The 22,672-nt window shown below is 33.6% G+C and overlaps 1 protein-coding gene across 1 annotated transcript in view; it reads right to left on the bottom strand.

Annotated features, from left to right (window-relative positions):
- Window positions 1-22,672, bottom strand: part of LOC134708046 (uncharacterized) — a 67,270-nt gene that overhangs the window by 32,078 nt on the left and 12,520 nt on the right. The window contains exons 3-9 of the mRNA XM_063568306.1: window positions 22,414-22,632; window positions 18,719-18,806; window positions 17,845-18,011; window positions 15,350-15,586; window positions 11,536-11,682; window positions 11,007-11,300; window positions 238-454 (exon numbers count right to left, since the gene is read on the bottom strand). Coding sequence (XP_063424376.1) covers window positions 238-454; window positions 11,007-11,300; window positions 11,536-11,682; window positions 15,350-15,586; window positions 17,845-18,011; window positions 18,719-18,806; window positions 22,414-22,632 — 1,369 coding nt within the window. The remainder of the gene's footprint in view (window positions 1-237; window positions 455-11,006; window positions 11,301-11,535; window positions 11,683-15,349; window positions 15,587-17,844; window positions 18,012-18,718; window positions 18,807-22,413; window positions 22,633-22,672) is intronic.

Genomic DNA, 22,672 nt, shown 5'->3' with positions numbered 1-22,672 from the left:
GAACTCAGTGAGCACATTCAATAATTTCATTATACATCTGAATTCATCGATGTTTGAATTAACTAGCATTTGCTACAGCCCGATTCCATACGTATATGCATATAACCGAAATGACCGAGTGGTCTATGCGGTGGGACAAACTGCAGGTGGTATTGCCCCGATGTTTAATCATTGGTTCAAAAAACATTCAGACCTTGTTTTGCTAAATTTCATACTGACTCATTAATGTATATATACCTGAACCCAACAACCCTTGTACTATAGTACCCTGTTGAGCTTTCTCCCAAAGACAGTACTATATTGATCCACTCTTGATTTAAATAGTCAGTAGGTGAGGTTAATTCCTTTTGTTGTCGAAGCTCAGGTTCTGTTGCTAAATTATACTTAACAATTTCAGTTGGTGGCATGGATGGTGAATAGTCTATTGATCCCATAAACCAAATTGACTTTGTCACTACAAAATAAAGATGCAAATTTCGAAGATTGATATCTTGCATATGCCTATTCTTTGTCGTTAAGGAATCAGACTATTTCTGATATTTACACTATTCTGGCAAACATACAAAATTAATACTAATAGAAAAAAAATAAATGGTCTATATTTGAGTAAAATCAACTTTAATAATTGCCACTTTTTTAAGAGGTAATAAATGTCAGACATAATTGTGTAAAGGGGCAGAATACAAATTCGTGCTCATTGGATTTTTTTTGCGAAGAATGCATTGATCACATGTCTAAGAATATATATCAAACATCAACAAACTTGTCCTTTGTATATTCAGACACTAAAACTATCACACTTATCCCAAGTTGCTGTTTCACTGATAGGTATACATGTATATCTATTTCTAGTATCTTAACTCTTATATATTTCAAGGAATATGATTGGTTAAAAGCAACCGCATGGAGACCGTATATATTCCATGTAAGGTTAGTAGGTGGGGCTTATTTCAATACACGATTAGCAGTGGTGTAACGTCCCTTTATAAAAACAACACAGTGTTGATGAATCATCTAAAAGGTTTCAATAGACGATTTAGTTGAGGATGAACGATTGAAATAAATTCCTAAGACACATTTAAAACTAACAATTTATTATAGTTGGCATTAGTTTCTGTCTAAACAAATTAAAGTAGGTTATTGATACTAACGGTATTGAGGACTTGATCACTTTTATACATGATACCTAATTTTTAGATCATCGGAAAGATAAATTAGTTACAGCTTCGTTCTCATCCCAAAATCTATATCAACCTTATGATGAACCTAATTCAAAGTCCTGTCATATCTTATTCAGTGTTGTAAATAAATTCGTGGAATGGAAAATTTCTGTGTAGTAATGCCAGTGGTACCCAGATATAAATGAAACATAAAAGATCACGAATGTAATAAACCTTTAATTTATATATATTCATGACTAATTTTGCCATTGTAAATCAGCTAAAATATTATATCTTTTGCTCCGTGCCTAAACCAAGAGCCTAGCAATGTGTGTACTAAAAAGAAGCATAGTAAAGGTTCCTGGCTTGACACCACATTAATCAAATTGGATCGAAAGATCCAAATAAATGTGGGAGACAATCATGTCATGAGGCTATCGTGTCCATGGGGCTATGAAGAAGGCTATAAAAAGGCGATAAGGACACCTATCAGTGTTGATGTTGAATTGATGTTGGAATGAGTTTGTATAAATTTAATAATTCATTCCCAGAATTTCTTTTTGGATGAGTGAAATCTTTAAAACAACTTTTAAACAGTCAGTGGTCTGTTGTAAACTGTGCTGATAATAAATCCCTTGTCATGGCAATATTTATGGTGCAATGTAGGGGTTGGTGGATGTCAAGTTTTAACTAATACACTAGTAGTATGTTGTTATTTATTTATTATTGTCATTTTGTTTACATTTTATTTTCTTTGGTTACATCTTCTGACATCAGACTCGGACTTCTCTTGAACTGAATTTTAATGTGCGTATTGTTATGCGTTTACTTTTCTACATTGGCTACAGGTATAGAGGGAGGGTTGAGATCTCATCAACATGTTTAACCCCGCAGCATGTTTGCGCCTGTCCCAAGGCAGGAGCCTCTGACCTTTGTTAGTCTTGTATTATTTTGAATTTTGGTTTCTTGTGTACAATTTGGAATTTATTATGGCGTTCATTATCACTGAACTAGTATATATATTTGTTTAGGGGCCAACTGAAGGACGCCTCCGGGTGTGGGAATTTCTCGCTGCATTGACGACCTGTTGGATTTGGAAAAAAATAAGGAATTTACCGCAACACTAAGTCTGCGGTAAACAATAATGCGTTTTTAATTCAAAATATACGTTAACTAACGTTAACCCAAATAATGAACTGGAGGTTACATATTTTAAAATGGCTGCTTAATTTGATGCCCTGTGGCAGTTACCATTATAAATTAAGGAATGTATCTCCCTCATGCAAAGCTCTTATTCCTTTCACGAATTTGGCTATACTTTTTGGACCTTTTGGATTATAGCTCTTCATCTTTTATATATGCTTTGGATTTCAAATATTTTGGCCACGAGCATCACTGAAGAGACATGTATTGTCGAAATGCGCATCTGGTGCAACAAAATTGGTACCGTTGATTTTATTACCAGGTGAAACAAGTTTTGTGTCAAATGCCGTATCATCTTAATTAAAATGCAAAAAGATCGAACACAATGGCAACTATGGTTTATCATCGGTATAAGGAAATCATTCGTAAATATAATTCAACATGCAGACATCTTAAACATTCAGGTATTTCACAACCAATCTTTTATGATAATATTCTTTACAAAGCACAAACATGTCAGTATTCACCTCAAAGCTAATAAAACCTTTAAACAGACGATAGATCATACAGAAGATTGCATATTTTGAATTTAATATTGATTCACTTATTGGGTCTTTGCATCGGAATTAAACACATTTATTTTAAAACCAGTTGTTGACATGACACGGGTTATGTTCTTCTCATATATCTCATGATGATATTGTGACAAATCTGGATTGTTAATTGTTATTATTTAACGTTTGATTTATTGAATATTACATATATTTATTTGAATATTGCCGGGTGGTCAACTTCTCAGGAGTGCACAAAAACGGATAAATGCATTGACTTTCATACTCATGATTTAAACTATTTGTACTTTGCAAACGATGAGGGCCAGTTTTATATGTATATCTTGATAATGTTTACCTATGAAATACTTTGATTATCCCGTCATACGGTGATTTATCTTGACAAATATCGTCGTGAGATTCAACTTGTTTACATCTGCCATGACACCGTTTTGTACTTTCACTTTGCGATCTCATATTATTATTTGTTTAAGTTAACACTTTATCAATGCAGATAAATTGCGTATTTATTATGTTTTTGCCTCCCATTTCATTAACATTGTTTTTATTTATGATAGAACAGGGATTTCATTGATTATATCTAATGCGTAAGGTTATGTAAATTACACCCAAGTTCATAAGCGGTATCGATAAAGGAATTTACTGTCCGTTTAAAAAAAGTAGTACGTAGAAACATGGGCGTCAAGGTTACCTATTCCCTATTCCCTATTCGTTACCTATTCCCTATTCGTTACCTATTCGTTACCTATTCCCTATTCCCTATTCGTTGCCTATTCGTTACCTATTCCCTATTCCCTATTCGTTACCTATTCGTTACTTATTTGATTTGTAATATCCTTCCCCCTTTTTAATTATGGCATGGAATAGTTTAATATGGCTGCCGTTACCATGGAAACGGCACAATTGTGAAAAAAAATCAGTTTTTGGTTTTTGGTGAACTGTTTGGATATGCTTCAACTCAGAATCATCATATTTTAAAACAATGTAGGTGCCCACTATGTACAGGTGTTGGATGATTTTGGCGATCATTGGAACTACTATGTTGCTATGGAAACTACACCAAAATTTTTAAAATTCTTCAAATGCTCAAAACTTCATGAAACTTCACAGTAATGATGAGCAACATTGGTAGATGTGGCATTTAGAGATGGAATTTCCAAAATTAGGCTTGTTACCATGGAAACAATGCAAAAAGGTCAAAAATTTCAAAAATAAGAATTTTCAGCAAACTGGATAAAACTTTACAGGAATGGTAACTGGCATAGGCAGAGTTGGATTTTGAAGTTGGAATTTTTAAAATGGCCGCCGTAACCATGGAAACAGGAAAAATATCAAAAAATTAAAAATTTTCGATTGTGTCCGTGTCTCTGGTGGTAAAAATGTGTTCTTAGAAATGAAAATACCCTATTAGAGCGCATGTACCCGTTCCAGCGCTCGGTTAATACCCTGTTACCCATTCGTTACCTATTCGTTACGTATTCACTTAAATAAAACGTTTGTTGTAAGTTGCACCTTTTAGAAAGGATTTCAATTTCGTCCGTGTCTCTGGTGGTAAAAATGTGTTCTTAGAGATGAAAATACCCTATTAGCACGCATGTACCCGTTCCAGCGCTCGGTTAATACCCTGTTACCTATTCGTTACCTATTCGTTACCTATTCACTTATGATACGTTTGTTGTACGTTGCACCTTTTAGAAAAGGATTTTCAATTAAATTCATATCTCTAGTGGTAATAATGTGTTCTTATAGATGAAATACCCCTATTATGGCGTATGTACCCATTCCAGCGCTCAGTAAATACCCTGTTACCTATTCGTTACCTATTCGTTACCTATTTACTTATAATACGTTTGTTGTACGTTGCACCTTTTAGAAAAGGTTTTTCAATTGTGTCCGTGTCTCTGGTGGTAAAAATGCGTTCTTAGAGATGAAATTCCTTATTGGCACGCATGTACCCGTCCCAGCGCTCGGTTAATACCCTGTTACCTATTCGTTACCTATTCGTTACTTATTCACTTATAGTACGTTTGTTGTACGTTGCACCTTTTAGAAAAGGATTTTTTAATTGTGTCCGTGTCTCTTGTGGTAAGTATGTGTTCTTAGAGATGAAATGACCATATAAGCGCGCATGTACCCGTTCCAGCGCTTGGTAAATAACCTGTTACCTATTCGTTACCTATTCGTTACTTATTCACTTTTTATATGTTTGTTGTACGTTGCACCTTTTAGAAAAGGATTTTCAATTGTACCAGTAAGTCTGGTGGTAACAATGTGTTCTTAGAGATGAAATGACCCTATTAGCGCGCATGTAACCGTTCAAGCGCACGGTAAATAACCTGTCACCTATTCGTTACCTATTCACTTATAATACGTTTGTTGTACGTTGCACCTTTAAGAAAAGGATTTTTAATTAAGTTCATATCTCTGGTGGTAATAATGTGTTCTTATAGATGAAATATCCCTATGAGGGCTTATGTACACGTTCTAGCGCTCGGATAATACCCTGTTACTTATTCGTTCCTTATTCGGTTTTAATGCGCAGGGGTATACGCTGCACCTTTAAATAAATCATTTTTAACTGTGTTCATGTCTCTGGTGGTAACAATGTGTTCTTAGAGATGAAATGACCCTATTAGCGCGCATGTACCCGTTCCTCGCTCGGTTAATACCCTGTTACCTATTCGTTACATATTCACTTATAATACGTTTGTTGTACGTTGCACCTTTAAGAAAAGGATTTTTAACTAAGTTCATATCTCTGGTGGTAATAATGTGTTCTTTAAGATGAAATACCCCTATTAGCGCGTATGTACTTGTTCCGGCGCTCGAATAATATCCTGCTACTTATTCATTCCCTATTCGCTTTTAATGCGCAGGTTACATGCTGCACTTGACATAAATCGTTTTTCAATTGTTCCCATGTCTCTGGTGGTAACCATGTGTTCTTAGAGATGAAATGACCCTATTAGCGCGCATGTAACCGTTCAAGCGCACGGTAAATAACCTGTCACCTATTCGTTACATATTCACTTATAATACGTTTGTTGTACGTTGCACCTTTAAGAAAAGGATTTTTAATTAAGTTCATATCTCTGGTGGTATAATAATGTGTTCTTATAGATGAAATATCCCTATGAGGGCTTATGTACACGTTCTAGCGCTCGGATAATACCCTGTTACTTAGTCGTTTTATAAGCGGATAAGTAACGAATAGGCAACAAGGTATTATCCGAGCGCTGGAACAGTTAGATGCGCTCTAATAGGGTCATTTCATCTCTTTACCACCAGAGACATGGGCACAATCGAAAATCCTTTTTAAAAGGTGCAACGTACAACAAACGTTTTATAAGTGAATAGGTAACAAATAGGTAACGAATAGGTAACAGGATATTAACCGAGCGCTGAAACGGATACATGCGCGCTAATATGGTCATTTCATCTCTGAGAACACATTGTTACCACCAGAGAAACATGAACACAATTAAAAAACGATTTATTTCAAGGTGCAACGTATATCCCGCGCATTAAAATCGAATAAGTAACGAATAGGTAACAGGTTATTTACCGAGCGCTGGAACGGGTGCATGCTCGCTATTAGGGTCATTTCATCTCTAAGAACACATTGTTACCACCAGAGTCATGGACACAATTGAAAATCCTTTTCTAAAAGGTACAACGCACAACAAACGTATTATAAGTGAATAGGTAACGAATAGGTAACAGGGTATTAACCGAGCGCTGGAACGGGTACATGCACGCTAATAGGGGTATTTCATCTGTAAGAACACATTGTTACCACCAGAGACATGAACACATTTGAAATTCCTTTTTTAACAGGTGCAACGAATAAAAAAATGTATTAAAAGCGAATAGGTAACGAAAAGGTAACGAAAAGGTAACAGGATATTAACCGAGCGCTCGAACAGGTACATGCGCGCTAATAGGGTCATATCATCTCTAAGAACACATTGTTACCACCAGAGACGTGGACACAATTGAAAATCCTTTTCTAAAAGGTGCAATGTACAATAAACGCAAAATAAGTGAATAGGTAACGAATAGGTAACAGGGTATTAACCGAGCGCTGGAACAGGTACATGCGCGCAAATAGGGTCATTTCATCTCTAGGAACACATTCTTACCACCAGAGACTTGAACACAATTAAAAAACGATTTATTCCAAGGTGCACCGTATACCCCGCGCATTAAAAGCGAATAAGTAACGAATAGGTAACAGGTTATTTACCGAGCGCTGGAACGGGTACATGCGTGCTAATAGGGTATTTTCATCTCTAAGAACACATTTTTACCACCAGAGATATGAGTTTTATTCAAAATCCTTTTCTAAAAGGTGCAACGTGCGACAAACGTACTATAAGTGAATAGTTAACGAATAGGTAACGAATAGGTAACAGGGTATTAACCGAGTGCTGGAAAGGGTACATGCGCGCTAATAGGGTCATTTCATCTCTAAGAACACATAATTACCACCAGAGACAAGGACACAATTGAAAATCCTTTTCTAAAAGGTGCAACGTACAACAAACGTACTATAAGTGAATAGTTAACGAATAGGTAACGAATAGGTAACAGGGTATTTACCGAGCGCTGGAATGGGTACATGCGCGCTAATAGGATCATTTCATCTATAAGAACACATTATTACCACCAGAGATATGAATTTAATTTTAAAACCTTTTCTTAAAGGTGCAACGTACAACAAACGTACTATAATTGAATAGGTAACGAATAGGTAACGAATAGGTAACAGGGTATTTACCGATAATAGGTAACGAATAGGTAACAGGGTATTAACCGAGCGCTTGAATGGGAACATGAGCTCTAATAGGGGTATAACATCTATAAGAAGACGTCATTACCACCAGAGATATGAATTTAATTTAAAATCCTTTTCTCAAAGGTGCAACGTACAACAAACGTACTATAAGTGAATAGGTAACGAATAGGTAACGAATAGGTAACGAATAGGTAACAGGGTATTAACCGAACGCTGGAACGGGAACATGCGCGCTAATAGGGGTATTTCATTTATAAGAACACATTATTACCACCAGAGATATGAATTTAATTTTAAAACCTTTTCTTAAAGGTGCAACGTACAACAAACGTACTATAATTGAATAGGTAACGAATAGGTAACGAATAGGTAACAGGGTATTTACCGATAATAGGTAACGAATATTAACCGAGCGCTGGAACGGGTACATGCGTGCTAATAGGGTATTTTCATCTCTAAGAACACATTTTTACCACCAGAGACACGGACGAAATTGAAAATTCCTTTCTAAAAGTTGCAACGTACAACAAACGTTTTATTTAAGTGAAAACGTAACGAATAGGTAACGAATAGGTAACAGGGTATTAACCGAGCGCTCGAACGGGTACATGCACGCTAATAAGGTATTTTCATCTCTAAGAACACATTTTTACCACCAGAGACACGGACACAATTGAAAATTATTTTGTTTTGATATTTTCCTGTTTCCATGGTTACGGCGGCCATTTTAAAAATTCCAACTTCAAAATCCAACTCTGCCTATGCCAGTTACCATTCCTGTAAAGTTTCATCCAGTTTGCTGAAAATTCTTTTTTTTTAATTTTTTGACCTTTTGCATTGTTTCCATGGTAACAAGACCTATTTTGGAAATTCCAACTCTAAATGCCACATCTACCAATGTTGCTCATCATTACTGTGAAGTTTCATGAAGTTTTGAGCATTTGGAGAATTTTGAAAATTTTGGTGTAGTTTCCATAGCAACATAGTAGTTCCAATGATCGTCAAATATCCAACACCTGTACATAGTGGGCACCTACATTGTTTTATAATATGATGATTCTGAGTTGAAGCATATCCAAACAGTTCACCAAAAACCAAAAACTGATTTTTTTCACAATTGTGCCGTTTCCATGGTAACGGCAGCCATATTAAACTATTCCATGCCATGATTAAAAAGGGGGAAGGATATTAAAAATCAAATAAGTAACGAATAGGTAACGAATAGGTAACGAATAGGGAATAGGGAATAGGTAACGAATAGGCAACGAATAGGGAATAGGGAATAGGGAACGAATAGGCAACGAATAGGGAATAGGGAATAGGTTACGAATAGGGAATAGGGAATAGGCAACGAATAGGGAATAGGGAATAGGTAACGAATAGGTAACGAATAGGGAATAGGGAATAGGTAACGAATAGGCAACGAATAGGGAATAGGTAAGGAATAGGGAATAGGGAATAGGTAACTAACTTGACGCCCATCATTTGTAGAAATGTCCTTTTAGTTTTATACGCTTTTAAACATAATTCGGACAAAAAGAACAAAGTTAGGACAACTTAATAATGTTTCTTTACTTAAGAATAATGAAATATGATTGTCTTCCTAAACGTTACTAGCCAAAAGACGTAAGAAACGTTGATTTTGATTGGACGATTAGTTGTTTACTCTAACGTCATAGTAAGTGTAAAAAGACATAAATAGGAGCCTGTAGACAAACATGACGTTCTGAATCAAGCCTTTGAGCTGTCAACTACCTTGTATATTGACCACCCGATTTATTGTTTATATGTTAAATGATGACTGTGTATTTGATGTTTATATTATATTGAAAGAAGAAGTCAAAATACGACTGAAATAAACACTATTGTTATGTATTACAAATCTGTTTCTCTGCAATGTGGTTGATTCCACTCCTCCAGAATAATGGCAATAAACGGCCTTATCCCAACCCTAGGTTTGTTACAATATAATACTAAACCCCTAACAGAAGGGATTGTGCCTGATATTCATATAATGAAAACATAATCTTTCAATGAGTTTAATTGAGGTCTGGAGCTGGCATGTCAGTAACTGCTAGTGGTCTGTTGTTATTTATGTATTTTTGTCATTTTCTTTATTTTCTTTTGTTTCATATTCTGACATCGGTCTCGGACTTCTCTTCAACTGAGTTTTACTGTGCGTATTGTTATGATTTTTTTTCTACATTGGCTAGAGGTATAGGGGGAGGTTTAAGAACTAAACATAACATGTTTTATCCCGCCGCAATTTTGCGCCTGTCCCAAGTCAGGAGCCTCTGGCTTTTGTTTGTCTTGAGTCGGAGTTTAGTAGTATGACGTCCATTATCACTGAGCTAGTATACATATTTCTTTAGGAGTCAGCTGAATGACGCCTCCGGGTGTGGGAGTTTCTCGCTGCATTGGTGAACTTCGGCTGTTGTCTGCTCTATGGAAGGTTTATTGTTTTTTAACACATTCCCCATTTCCATTCTCAATTTTATGGTGAATACATCACATGGTCATATAATATGGTGTCTTCGTACGGCGGAAGTATAACAGAGATGACCAACTTGATAAACTCCAAGTACCCCATTTGAAGATACAAAGATGTAGTTTCGAATAAAATCATCATAGATATCAAGTTGTGTACGCCAGACGCGCGTTTTGTCTACTCATCAGTGAGTAATGCTCGAATAAAAAAAACTTTAAAAGGCCAAATACTGTTAGAAGTTGAATTTCGGCTGTACCAAAACACTCATTACAAACGGAATATCGCATTCTAAATATAAAGCAGATACGAACTGTTTAATCCGCTCGATCATTTTAGTAAACTTTTTCCTAAAGGTTACCAATTTGATATTAAAAAGAACATGTGGTATGAGTGCCAATGAGAAAACTCTCCATCCAAGTTAGAATGTAAAAAACGTTAACAATTATAAGTGAAAGAACGGCCTCAAGACTATATGACCTTTTAATATTGTTTTTTTTTATTATGTTATCAATAAATAAAAAAAGATATATCATTTATATTGTAAAGATGGACAATAAAACCAATGACAAATATACTGTAGGAAAAAATAATAAAAATAAAATAATAATAATTAAAATTTTGACTGCAGAGCATAGAAAATATTCACATCACTTGGGGAGATGGACATTTGGGCACTGTCTGAAATAAAACTGAAACTAAAGTGCAAACACAAATTGTTGGCATTTTCCTCACGGTAATATTTTAATGTAGCATTTTTTGTCTTAGTGTGCAAAAAGAGAATAAGAGCAAAAATTGGGGAAAAAAATGGATATAAGAAACCTATTTTGGTTTTGGATTTAACATACCTGGTTCCTGATACAAAAATTCTGCCGACCATTTTTGTTTGTTATGCAATCCTGTGACTTCACATAGATGAATTCCATTTCGAACCACGGATTGGTAAAAAGAGGAGAGGTCGCCTAAATATTGTAATCCTGTATCGTCCAGCGCAATTATGCGATCTCTAGAAATGGGTATATAATTAATGGAAATATATATATTCTCTCCTGGTAATAATGGTCTTGAAAGATTACATAACGTGTGCATGATTCTGTCAGAACTCCAGGGTATCACACTTATACCTATGAACATCTGCTTGTCTAAAATTGTAAAAATAAAACGAACTTTTAAAAAAAATCATAATACACATATATAATCATAAAATATGATTTCAACTAAAAAAAACAACCTTTTCTTAGAGTCAAACAACAAATAAGTCTTGGGGTGATGCCATGTTCACATACACGAATTTTTCTATTGAGTCCGAATGTTTTACCTTAAAATTGAACTCTATTTCTTGTAATTCTATTTGGGTTTGACAAAAGTCATATTTACCTGTTTCAACATTTCCTTTCATTTCACACATGTACGGCAATTTCGTATTGCAGTCTTCAGTTGAGCTAAATGTGCCTCCGTCAGTATAAGCGATTTTATCACAAGTGTTTGAGTCTGCCAACGGATCTTTATACCAAAAGTTCATCCCTGTAATATATGTTATAGTATAGATATAGCTATTCATCGAAATGTTTTAATTACTGATGGCATTAAAATTCGAGAACGAACGCTGTAGTACATTTGAAAAACTAAGTACTCTATACCTTTAAACTGAAAACACTTCACCACTTAAAATTATATCTTGAGTTTATCACCCAATAACCAAGGAATAGAAGTTTTAAGATTTAACTTTGACTTTCCAATCAGTAACATAAACTATTAACTGTGTTGTGTCATGTGAACTAGTGTTTGTCTGTTTGTCTTTTTTCATTTTTAGCCATGGCGTTGTCAGATTATAAAAAAAAGTAAAATCACAAAAATACTGAACTCAGAGGAAAATCAATTAGAAAAGTCCATAATCACATGGCAAAATCAAATAACAAAACGCATCAAAAACGAATGGACAAGAACTGTCATATTTTTTATTAATGAGTTTGACTGTCCCTCTGCTATCTTTCGTCCGTCTTTTAAGCCTCATTTTCGAAAAATATTCATGAAAATGAAACCAGTAAGAGGTTTTGTTTTATTAAATTTTAATGAAATATATAAGGTCAGAAGGATGCACATTTTTTTATATGAATTTTTATAAAGTACAGTTTACGGTTCAAAGGGGTAGACATAAATTGTTAATCTATTATGTCTGCAGTATTTTACTGTTTAAATTCTAGAATTCTGCCTTGTGCTATTGGTATATCTCATTAAAAAAAATTAGCCCATATCTTCTTGTAATCTTTTTGTTTGTCAAAAGAAATCTCTAATTAAATAATTTGACGTTTGCGTATAAGAACGTGTGAATGAAGTCTGTGATGCTATTTGTACATGAACATAATTATGAAGCCATATTCTTTTTATCAAAATAATGTAATTTCAGAGACACTCACATGTAATTCTCTTGCTGGTTTTGACAATTTTCTTAGTTTGACACAGTGAAGATGGGCGTCATTGCGTTGTAGCAATGTAAATCTATAATACTAAAATAACGAGGTCCAATTTGTCAGCCGTCATGGGGTAAAAACGACAAATCAAAGAATTCAACTGTATATATAGCTAATATAGGACAATGGTGTTGATTAAAAATTACACCACTCCAGACCCTTTTGTTTCCCAATAAATAATATTGCCAATAATTAACAAGTTCCGGGTCGAATCCGATACCGATACCAATAGTATATTCACGTGTTACCTATACCTTATATATGTACGTTCCGTATCTGACAGGCGCACCACCAAATGGTGTATTTAGAATTTGCTATATATTTATATATATACACGGGTCATAATCACAGGGATGACATTACTAAATTCTATCATTGTCACATTGTTTCCTATTGTAGAACGTATGACTTTATAAGATGACATTACGAATACTAAAAATCTAGACTTTAGTTATTAGTATTGGTTGTTTGTCTGTGAGAGAGCTTTCACAGGTTTAAGCATCTGTCCTAAGTCAATAATCTGATGTACAGTAGTTGTCGTTTGTTTATGTAATTTATACGTGTTTCTCGTTTCTCGTTTTTTTTAATATAGATTAGACCGTTGGTTTTTCCGTTTGAATGGTTTTAAATGGACCCGGCCACGTCTACTTGTATTTTTTGTCTATCTGATGAGTTGAGCCTTTTTCAACTGATTTTTATAGTTCGTTCTTATGTTGTACTGTTATACCACTGTCCCAGGTTAGGGGAGGGTTGGGATCCCGCTAACATGTTTAACCCCGCCACATTATTTATGTATTTGCCTGTCCCAAGTCAGGAGCCTGTAATTTATTGGTTGTCGTTTGTTTAAGTGTTACATATTTGTTTTTCGTTCATTTTTTTACATAAATGAGGCCGTTAGTTTTCTCGTTTGAATTGTTTTACATTGTCTTATCGGGGCCTTTTATAGTTGACTATGCGGTATGTGTTTTGCTCATTGTTGAAGGCCGTACGGTGACCTATAGTTGTTAATGTTTGTGTCATTTTTGTCTTTTGTGGAAAGTTGACTCATTGGCATTCACACCACATCTTCCTATATCTATTAAAATAAGGCGTATAGGTACAGTTTTCAATTTTTTAACCGGTATGACGCAAAACAGAGAAACAAAGAATTCAACTTTATTTTTAACTAATATTGGACAATGTTGTAGATAAAGAATTACTCCATTCCATGTCCTATTGTTTTTTAAAATAATTAATATTACCAATAATTGATAAGTTACAGGTCGACGGTTTCAAACAGAAAGATTTTGAAAGAACAGAAAACTGTGCATCTTATAATATGCATGACTTTATCAGATGCAGTGATCAGAAGACAATATCAATACTAAATATTCTGGCTGAAATAAGACTTACACATAGTTATATACTTTAATTCAGTCATGGACCAGCGTATTCACGGGTGTGTTCTAGTGAATTACTAAAATTGTGTTTTTTCACCATTTCATACGTTGTTTCAGTAATATTTTTTTGTCTCGAACACCTTCACCAAAAGACGGAGATTTTTTTTTCAACGCACATTACGTAGGTATTTGTCAAGGTCAAAGTATGAATACACAGTGAAAAGGACATTGAAAAATCATGATTATTACATTTGAAACCGGTCTTATAACTTTCATTTTTTTACTTGCAACAAATCTGACAAAAGAAGAATCGACATAAACAAAAGAAATTATGACGAAAACTAATTAAATTGCTGTGCACTACAAAATCTGGAGCACATGTAATTAGTGGCAAAATCTGGGTAGGTTCACTTGAATGAATTTAGCTCTATCATCTCTTTAAATATACAGAAAATTTTAACGTAATCTTAATCAACACATCATGGGCTACAAAAGGGTGTCTCAAATTGTCTCTATGGTATTCCATTCTCTCATAAATTTATAATTAGTGTAAACATCCTAACCACATAAAAGAAGATAATGTTTAATTAGGTGTAAAATTTGTTCTAAACATTCTATCTGAAATCTGAGACACCCTTTATGTAGATAATGGCCATAGGAACAACATATAATAAAATAAACTCTCTAGGGATACCTATGCAGAAGCTAATTTCATTTGAAAGTGGAAATTTTGTGAAAAATATTTCAGACACAGTTAACATGATTATATATATTTAAATTAAAAAAACGTTTGATTATTTGAATTGTCTTGACAAACTTACAGTTATAAGTCAATAAATAAGCTTATAAAGTCAAACAAGAAGATGTTTTAAAACAAAGCTGAACTTAATAACATTGGAAATCATTGTAACTCAAATTGTACAATAATTTAATAATGTATATGGTTTTTCACACCAAATGTTATGTCAAAATTAATGGTGCTCTAACTAATAATTTGTTATATAAACATTCATGCATGAAAGTCAACGTATACAGTAGCGTTCATATTTGTTGATTTACACCAAACTGAAACAGCATCTTCCAGAGTAAATTCGGAATCATTATAGCTCTTATGGTCTTGATTATATTTTTGACAATTTACAAACTATATGGTCTGCAAATGGTCAGAAACAATATCACAAGAACCATACGTGCTGAGGATCCGCACCTCGTCCATGGATCGCAGTTTTCATTTTTAAGGAAGTTCAAAAAGTGTACATTTACAATCTTCCTTTCATAATAATTTATTGATAGATTTGACTAAGGAAAACATGTATCATGAGTTATTATTTCAGTACTTACAATTAATTTCGGTATTACTAAAAAAGATATTGTAATAGTACTCTTCTGCAGCTACTAGGAAATGGTAATCTGATGAAGTCTTGTTTATTAGAATGCTCTCAGGTACATTCACTAGTGTTGCTCCTCTTGACTCGCAATTCGCCTTTGCCTTGAAGAAGGTTGAAGGTTCGTTCATAAATTTGTAACACGACTCCCAATATAAATTTCCAATGAAGCCATCAGGACAGAATCTTGATACTAAAATAAGCGTCAAATGAATAGATGTTTAACACACAATTTAAACATGTTAAAGACGCACAAAGCCAGTAAATCAAATTCTTTTAAGGAACGTTATAACGTATAATTTATATATACTTATTTATTACATTGTTTTTTTCATATGTCTGATAAGTTGAGGTTACACACTTGTGTATATTTAGTGAATCGATGTTATAGTATATCTTACTAAAAGGCTAAACATTGCCGTAATATATCGAGAGTTATTAACGACCTTGATTGACTATACAGCCCCTTGCACCGTCCGCATTGCCGCAATACTTTTTCAAGTAATGCAATGTAAGCTGAGACATATTTCAGGTAATGTTTATTTAAACTGAAAAAAATCCAGAGCGTCTCTCGTTGGTTGTTCATTTATTTTGGTTGATGTCATGTGAGTCTGAAAATTTGTCAGTGTCAAAATTTATAACTCATTATTATAAGTACATGTATTTGTTTTGAAATAAGAGAAAATTGCATTCCAAAAACTAAATTTACATGCAGTAGTGATGAAGTTTATTTTAAATTTAAATTTTTATGTATTAGGGAGACAAAATATTCTGTTCTTTTTATTTTCAAACACCATCTAGTATGGAGTATAGTCATTTAATTATTTATATAAAATGTAATTATTTCTTAACATATTTGTATATGCTCGTAAACGAGCCTTTTCGTTGGATGCAATGAATTTTCTTATTCTCATTCTTATATATTCTTATTCTTAATAAAATGGAGGAAATGGTTATTCTGGGCAAGAACTCTATTTAGCAAAATCCGTTGGAAAATTCTATTTTTGTGAAGCTAGTTCAATACCAAATTGTATTTATCCTTTTGTTTTATATTAGAGTAACGCGTACAAACATTCTACGAAATGGAAATCTTTTGAATATGGAGTTTTATTTTATATATTCACATATTTGTGATTTGTTTGAATACGATAAATGTATTATTAAATCTATCTCTTGATTATACGTGTATATAATATAGACGCTTTTATGTAGTATCGTCCGCGTGAAGCAAGCCAAGGATCATTCGGAAATTAAAGTGAATTGTAACATTTATGGTTCAGCTTCCTTTGATCTCAGGGCAAGATAAATTTTAGAGGAGTGTATTAAAGGGATATTAGCTGCAAAATATAACCACAATCATAAATGAATGTGAAATAGTGAAATAAAATTCGCTTTTATCAGCCAGTTTGGTCCAATTTAAGCTAAAAAAAAAACATTGTTAATTAATTATTCACTTGCAAGTGATAATAAATCGACCTCATTGAATCCCTATGCATGTGACCGGCAATCTAACCTAAAGTTGGATTACATGTGAATTATGAGTGTTCATTTATTAAAAGGAAAAGATTGTCAACATTGGAAGTGATATAAGGTTAATTGTTTTATTCGATCCACAAAAAAAAAAATCTTATACAGGTAAAAAGATGATATAAATAATATATTTTAAATCTATAATATAAAATCAAACTGATGATTCAATTGCACGATCTCAATATCGATTTAATTCTATGCAAAAGTTTTTATCGGGTTATATGACCGTCAGCAGTCTTTGGAGGTCACATCGATGGTTAATTAGATGGTGTCTAAGACTTAAATACACACGAAATGCTGACACAAATTATCAAGCCCATGTATTGCAGACTGTTTATTTTAGAGTTTTTTATAATTTGGATATACGTACGATATAAATTAACTGTTGGTTTTTTTTTATTTACATCATTGTACCATTCAATTCCGCTGTTGATCATTCCGGCGTCATTGGAAATCAAAGAATCGGAGATGAAAGGGATAACTCATCAAAGAATCAAAATATTTCAAAATATAAAAACGAGTAACTAAACACGGATATATCAAGAATGCGGACAAAATAATCCAATGAGTACCCGAACTACACTGACCCACGCCTTCGTCAACTATAAAGTATAAATGACACTCGATCAAGCACGAGAAAGGTCTGGTAAAAATTTGCATTCGAAGATAAATCATGAAAGTGAGAAAGCTTTGTTTTTTTATATACTGCAACATTCTGTAAATGAAATCCTAACAAGAAAAGAATGCTCCGAGAAATATAATCTAATGCAAGATATGTAATTCATAATGTATGTGTTGCTGGAATATTGCTTCATAGAGGTAGAATGTCTGCGACATTTGTCAGAGGCGGAAAAATAAAACTCATAATAAGCAGTTTTCAGTTTTAAGATCAAGCAGATAGGTTTTTTGAATTCAACATACTTTGACTAACTGTTGGCTTGACTTGGTATCTTTGACAGTACATGAACTTTTGCTCACTACAGGAACTAAAGCGTGCAGTTTTGTTCGAATTGATACTGACACATTCTCCCGAGTTCAAAGTTGGTTGGTCAGCATCCCACTGTATGTCTACTGACTGTGAGTTAGGACTGTGAAATAAATAAAATAGTACCAATATAAAGGATCATAATGTGAATAGAAGGTGAACTAAATGATCGAATTTTTCAATCGTAAATGAGAATATAGATTTTATAAAAGGCTTTCTGAATATCAAATATAATGGGGTCACTGTACGTCTTTTCCTGCTACAACACAAAATAGAACAAAAATCCAAAAGTTTTTTTTAATCGTAATATTTCTGACTTTACCCTCCTTAATACAAATGTTTGAAAAAAATTGAAATCACTTCTGTAAAACTATGCGATAAAACTCAGAAATTCTAAATCTATTGTGTTCTTCTATTTTGAAATCCAAGATGGTGAAAAACACTCATACCACCTTAAACTTACCTAATGTCACTAAAGTACACAAATCGTTGACGACGCCGCCGGAAACCGCTAAGTTTCGGCTCCACTGCTTAGTATAGACAATACAAAAACTCAAAAGCTTATTATAAACTACCAAACATGGAATATTACAAAGTTCAGTGGATATTGCAGGTTATACGGAGCAACTCAGTACAATTACCATAGTAGTAACGGTTAAACTGAATGTGTGAATGCCCTTTTCGGGTAGATATTATCACTGTCGGTTATTTATTTTCATTTTATTATGTTGTGTCACATACCATAAATATGTAGTTTTATGGCAATAAAGATTTGAATTGAATTGAATTAAAGTTATCAAATAACCTTACGTGTTAAAAGGGGACAGTCCAATGGATGTCATAGGTGCTCCACTATGAAATAACTTCATGTTTTTCAGTACCAATGAACTCCAAATCTCTGAAAATATGAATGATTTAAAAGTGTAAAAAATAAGCAATCCAATGAATCAACTAGATAACTTGCAGCTTCTTGCCGGCCTACCCGCGTTCAAATAGTAATTACCTTTAAAACAAGATTTTTAACACCAAAATGTATTTTAAAAATGAAACTTGGTAATAGTATGCGACTTCCAATTATTTGAGTTTATTTAATAAAATGAAGAAATACAAGTTATCGGGTGCATATAACAACATCTTTAAAATATAAATAACAATCTTATGACGAACAGACACTAGAGGTTCTAAAGAGCAAATAAACGCTCACATCTGTCTTTGTGTATCTTAAACATTATTTTTTGTTGATCTTAAAATAAAATTTAGAATGGAAATGGGGAATGTGTCAAAGAGACAACAACCCAACTATAGAACAGACATCAGCAGAAGGTCTCCAACAGGTCCTCAATACAGCGAGAAATTTCCGCACCCGGATGCGTCCTCCACCTGGCCACCTAACAAATAATATATATACCAGTTCAGAAATAATGAACGCCATAATTATACACAAGAAACTTAAATTGAAAATAAAACTGACTTACAAAGGCCAGAGCCTGACTTGGGACAGGCACAAAAGGGCGCCGGGGTTAAACATGTTTATGAGATCTCAACCCTCCCCCTATACCTCTAGCCAATGTAGAAAAGTAAACGCATAACAATACGCACATTAAAATTCAGTTCAAGAGAAGTCCGAGTCGATGTAACAAAAGGACAATAATTTATTGTATTATTGTCCTTTGTTTAAATTTTCTTTTGTTACATCTTCCGACATCAGCCTCGGACTTCTCTTGAACTGAATTTTAATGTGCGTATTGTTATGCGTTTACTTTTCTTATTCATAAATAACAACAGACTACTAGCAGTTAACTAACATCGCAGGATAACAATGCAGCGAGAAATTCCCGCACCCGGAGGCGTCCTCCAGCTGGCCATCAAACAAATAATATATATACCAGTTCAGTAATAATGAACGCCATAATTTTACACAAGAAACTAATCATTGTTATGTTAACTGCTGCATTGTTATAACATGCCAGCTCCAGACCTCAATTAAACAAATTGAAAAATTATGTCTTCATCATATGAATATCAGGCACAATCCCTCCCGTTCGGGGTTTAGTATCATACCATCATAACATATATGAGAAGAACATAACCCGTGTCATGCCAATAACTGGTTTTTCAATAAATGTGTTTAGTTCCGATGCAAAGACCCTATAAGTGAATCCATATTAAAGCCGTAATATGCAATCTTTAATGACCTGACAACAGTATTGTAACTATATCCCTTCTTAATAAGTCTATTAAAAGGTTTTGTTACAGCCCGTAACAGAGTAGTGATCGAATTCGCGTTTCTTTACCGTCAGAATAAGTTACGTTATCGACAAACTTATTGACATAATTTAAATTTCTTCATCGACAAAATATTTCATGTCCAACGTTAGAGTTAGAGAAGGTAAATTATACGACATTTTTTTATGACTACGTGAACTTGTGCCGTTTATTTTTGGAGGTCTTTAGGAAGACAATTTACAATTGTGCAGTGAACAGACTTTTCTCTAACTCTATGGAAATTTATCCCTTTCCGAACCCATTGTATAAAAAAATTTAATCAACGTGTGGTTGCTGGTGATCTCAAAAGATCATTGGATGATTTTGAGGGTCATGACCTTTTTAGCTAACTGAATGAATCAAAATACGATAACAGGTGTTAATGAAATTGACAACTTCGTGCAATGTGAAAGGCACTCGAAGGGGATTTTCGGTTAACAAAAAAAGAAAATGTCTTTTTAATCATTAGAGAAACAGATTCTTACATAGTTACTCGTGGATTATCGGATTTATCCAATCTCGATAGTTAAATTATAAATTTTAAAGTCCTCGCCGAGGCGGCTCGGACTTTAAAATTGATAATTTAACTATCTCGATTGGATAAATCCGATAATCCACTGGTATCAATGTAAGAATCTATATTTATCGAACAAAAAATCAGAAATACGGAATATTATATGTGAATGGTTAGGAAATCCGTTTCCCCTACATGTTTAAAAAGTCAAAGAAAAATGTTTTCCCTGATACAAACGTTTTAAGAACCAGCTTTGTGTAACCTATAGACAAATTCGACTGTATATAAGGAAGTTAATATGTTTACTCTGATTTGAAATTATCTTTTGGAACTTTTTTTTAGTAATTTAGAACCTATGTTGGTTATGGGTAATAGGTGAAATGTTGCATGATCCCTCAAAATGACAGCAAGCGCAGTTTTCCGGACGATTTTCATTTGTACACTGCTAAAAACTGTCAGGTCCTGGCCATGGTATATTTGGAGAATTTTTTTTTTACTGATTTTTACTAAAGTAAAATATTCTCTGTGTGTGCCATTGCAAGAAATAGTATTGCTCGTTATTTTGCCATATCAAAAAAAAAATCTCAACAAATTTTTCCCGTTTAAACAGTACTAGAAAAAAGTTTGGCATTTGAAACGGACGTAGACATATTCTAACAGAAGTCAAATACCAGTCCTCCCTTTTGTGTATACATATGAGAAAACATTTCAAATTTATTGATTGAATTTAAATCCATCACACATACGGTACACATTGTAGTCCGAAAAAATAAAGGACTTCATTCCTATCAAACACCTTTTTTAATTGTTTACCAGTATATTTCTTTTAGTTTTGGGTAAAATTGTAAAGGAAATAGTACTATCAAGACGTCCTTCCAAAAATCTTTTTTTTCTGTTCTGACTTTGAAGAAATGACTACTTTTCGCCCAATCGAAATGGTGCATGGACATATTTAATTTCATATTATTAGAATTACTTTCAATATTATAGGTATTAAACTTGATTATCGGTAAAGAAACACCAATTCGATCACTTCTCTGTTACGGGCTGTAGCTTCTGAGGTGAATACTGACATTTTTGTGCTTTATAAAGAATATTTCCATAAAAGATTGGATGTGAAATACCTGTACGTATAAGAAGTCTGCATGATGAGCTATATTTACGAATGATGTCCTTGTAGCGATGAAAAAATTTAGTCAATGTTTTGACTAGTTTGTGATATCGAAAACCCTGGTGTAATAATTTTTAGTAATACATACGTTTGTTTCGTTAAAATATTAAACGTTTTGAAATTGTATTGCTTAGCATTTCTCGACATTTAAGGACAATCAATCCTATAAAAATTCTGTCAACTATTTTGGAAATTTAAATTCTTTGTAGATTCATTAGGTCTTATATCAAAAATAGCCTTCGTAGTGACAAAGCATTGGTGACTTCCCTTCACTCAGTCGACACTATATGGTTGAGGGTATATTACATCTAATATTTTGAGAATATTTCATTCTCCCCAAAAATCTATGTTACTTCATCCTTTATTTAGCAAATTAAAACAAATGTTGAATAGACGTAGGGGAAAATATCTCTCATTCTATTTAAAGAAATATCTTTTTCCGCCTGAAAATTAAACCATTCCATAACCATTCAAAATAAAACCTGCATTTTCGTGCATGTGTTGGTTTTTATTTCCTCATTTTTGTTCCTTTATATAAGCAGTTTTAGCACAAACCTTTCTCTGTAAATGTAAATGTTCCCTGGGATTGTGGTTCATATAATAAACTTTCATTCCATGCCAAGGGTGTACCAATCACATCTTTACACATTTGTTCTCCTTCCTGCCAAGTGACGACTCTCGGTAGACGTTTTACACATATTCCAAACCGACTATATGATCTGTAGACTTTATCCCACGAACTTGGGCAATATTGAGCTTCAACTGCTACTAACACTGGCAATATGAATAGATTATTAGATAAACGAAACACTAA

Source organism: Mytilus trossulus, chromosome 2, assembly GCF_036588685.1.
Source record: "Mytilus trossulus isolate FHL-02 chromosome 2, PNRI_Mtr1.1.1.hap1, whole genome shotgun sequence".
NCBI lineage: Eukaryota > Metazoa > Mollusca > Bivalvia > Mytilida > Mytilidae > Mytilus > Mytilus trossulus.
The sequence above is the reverse complement of the archived record's forward strand: the minus strand, read 5'-3'. Positions and strand labels throughout refer to the sequence as shown.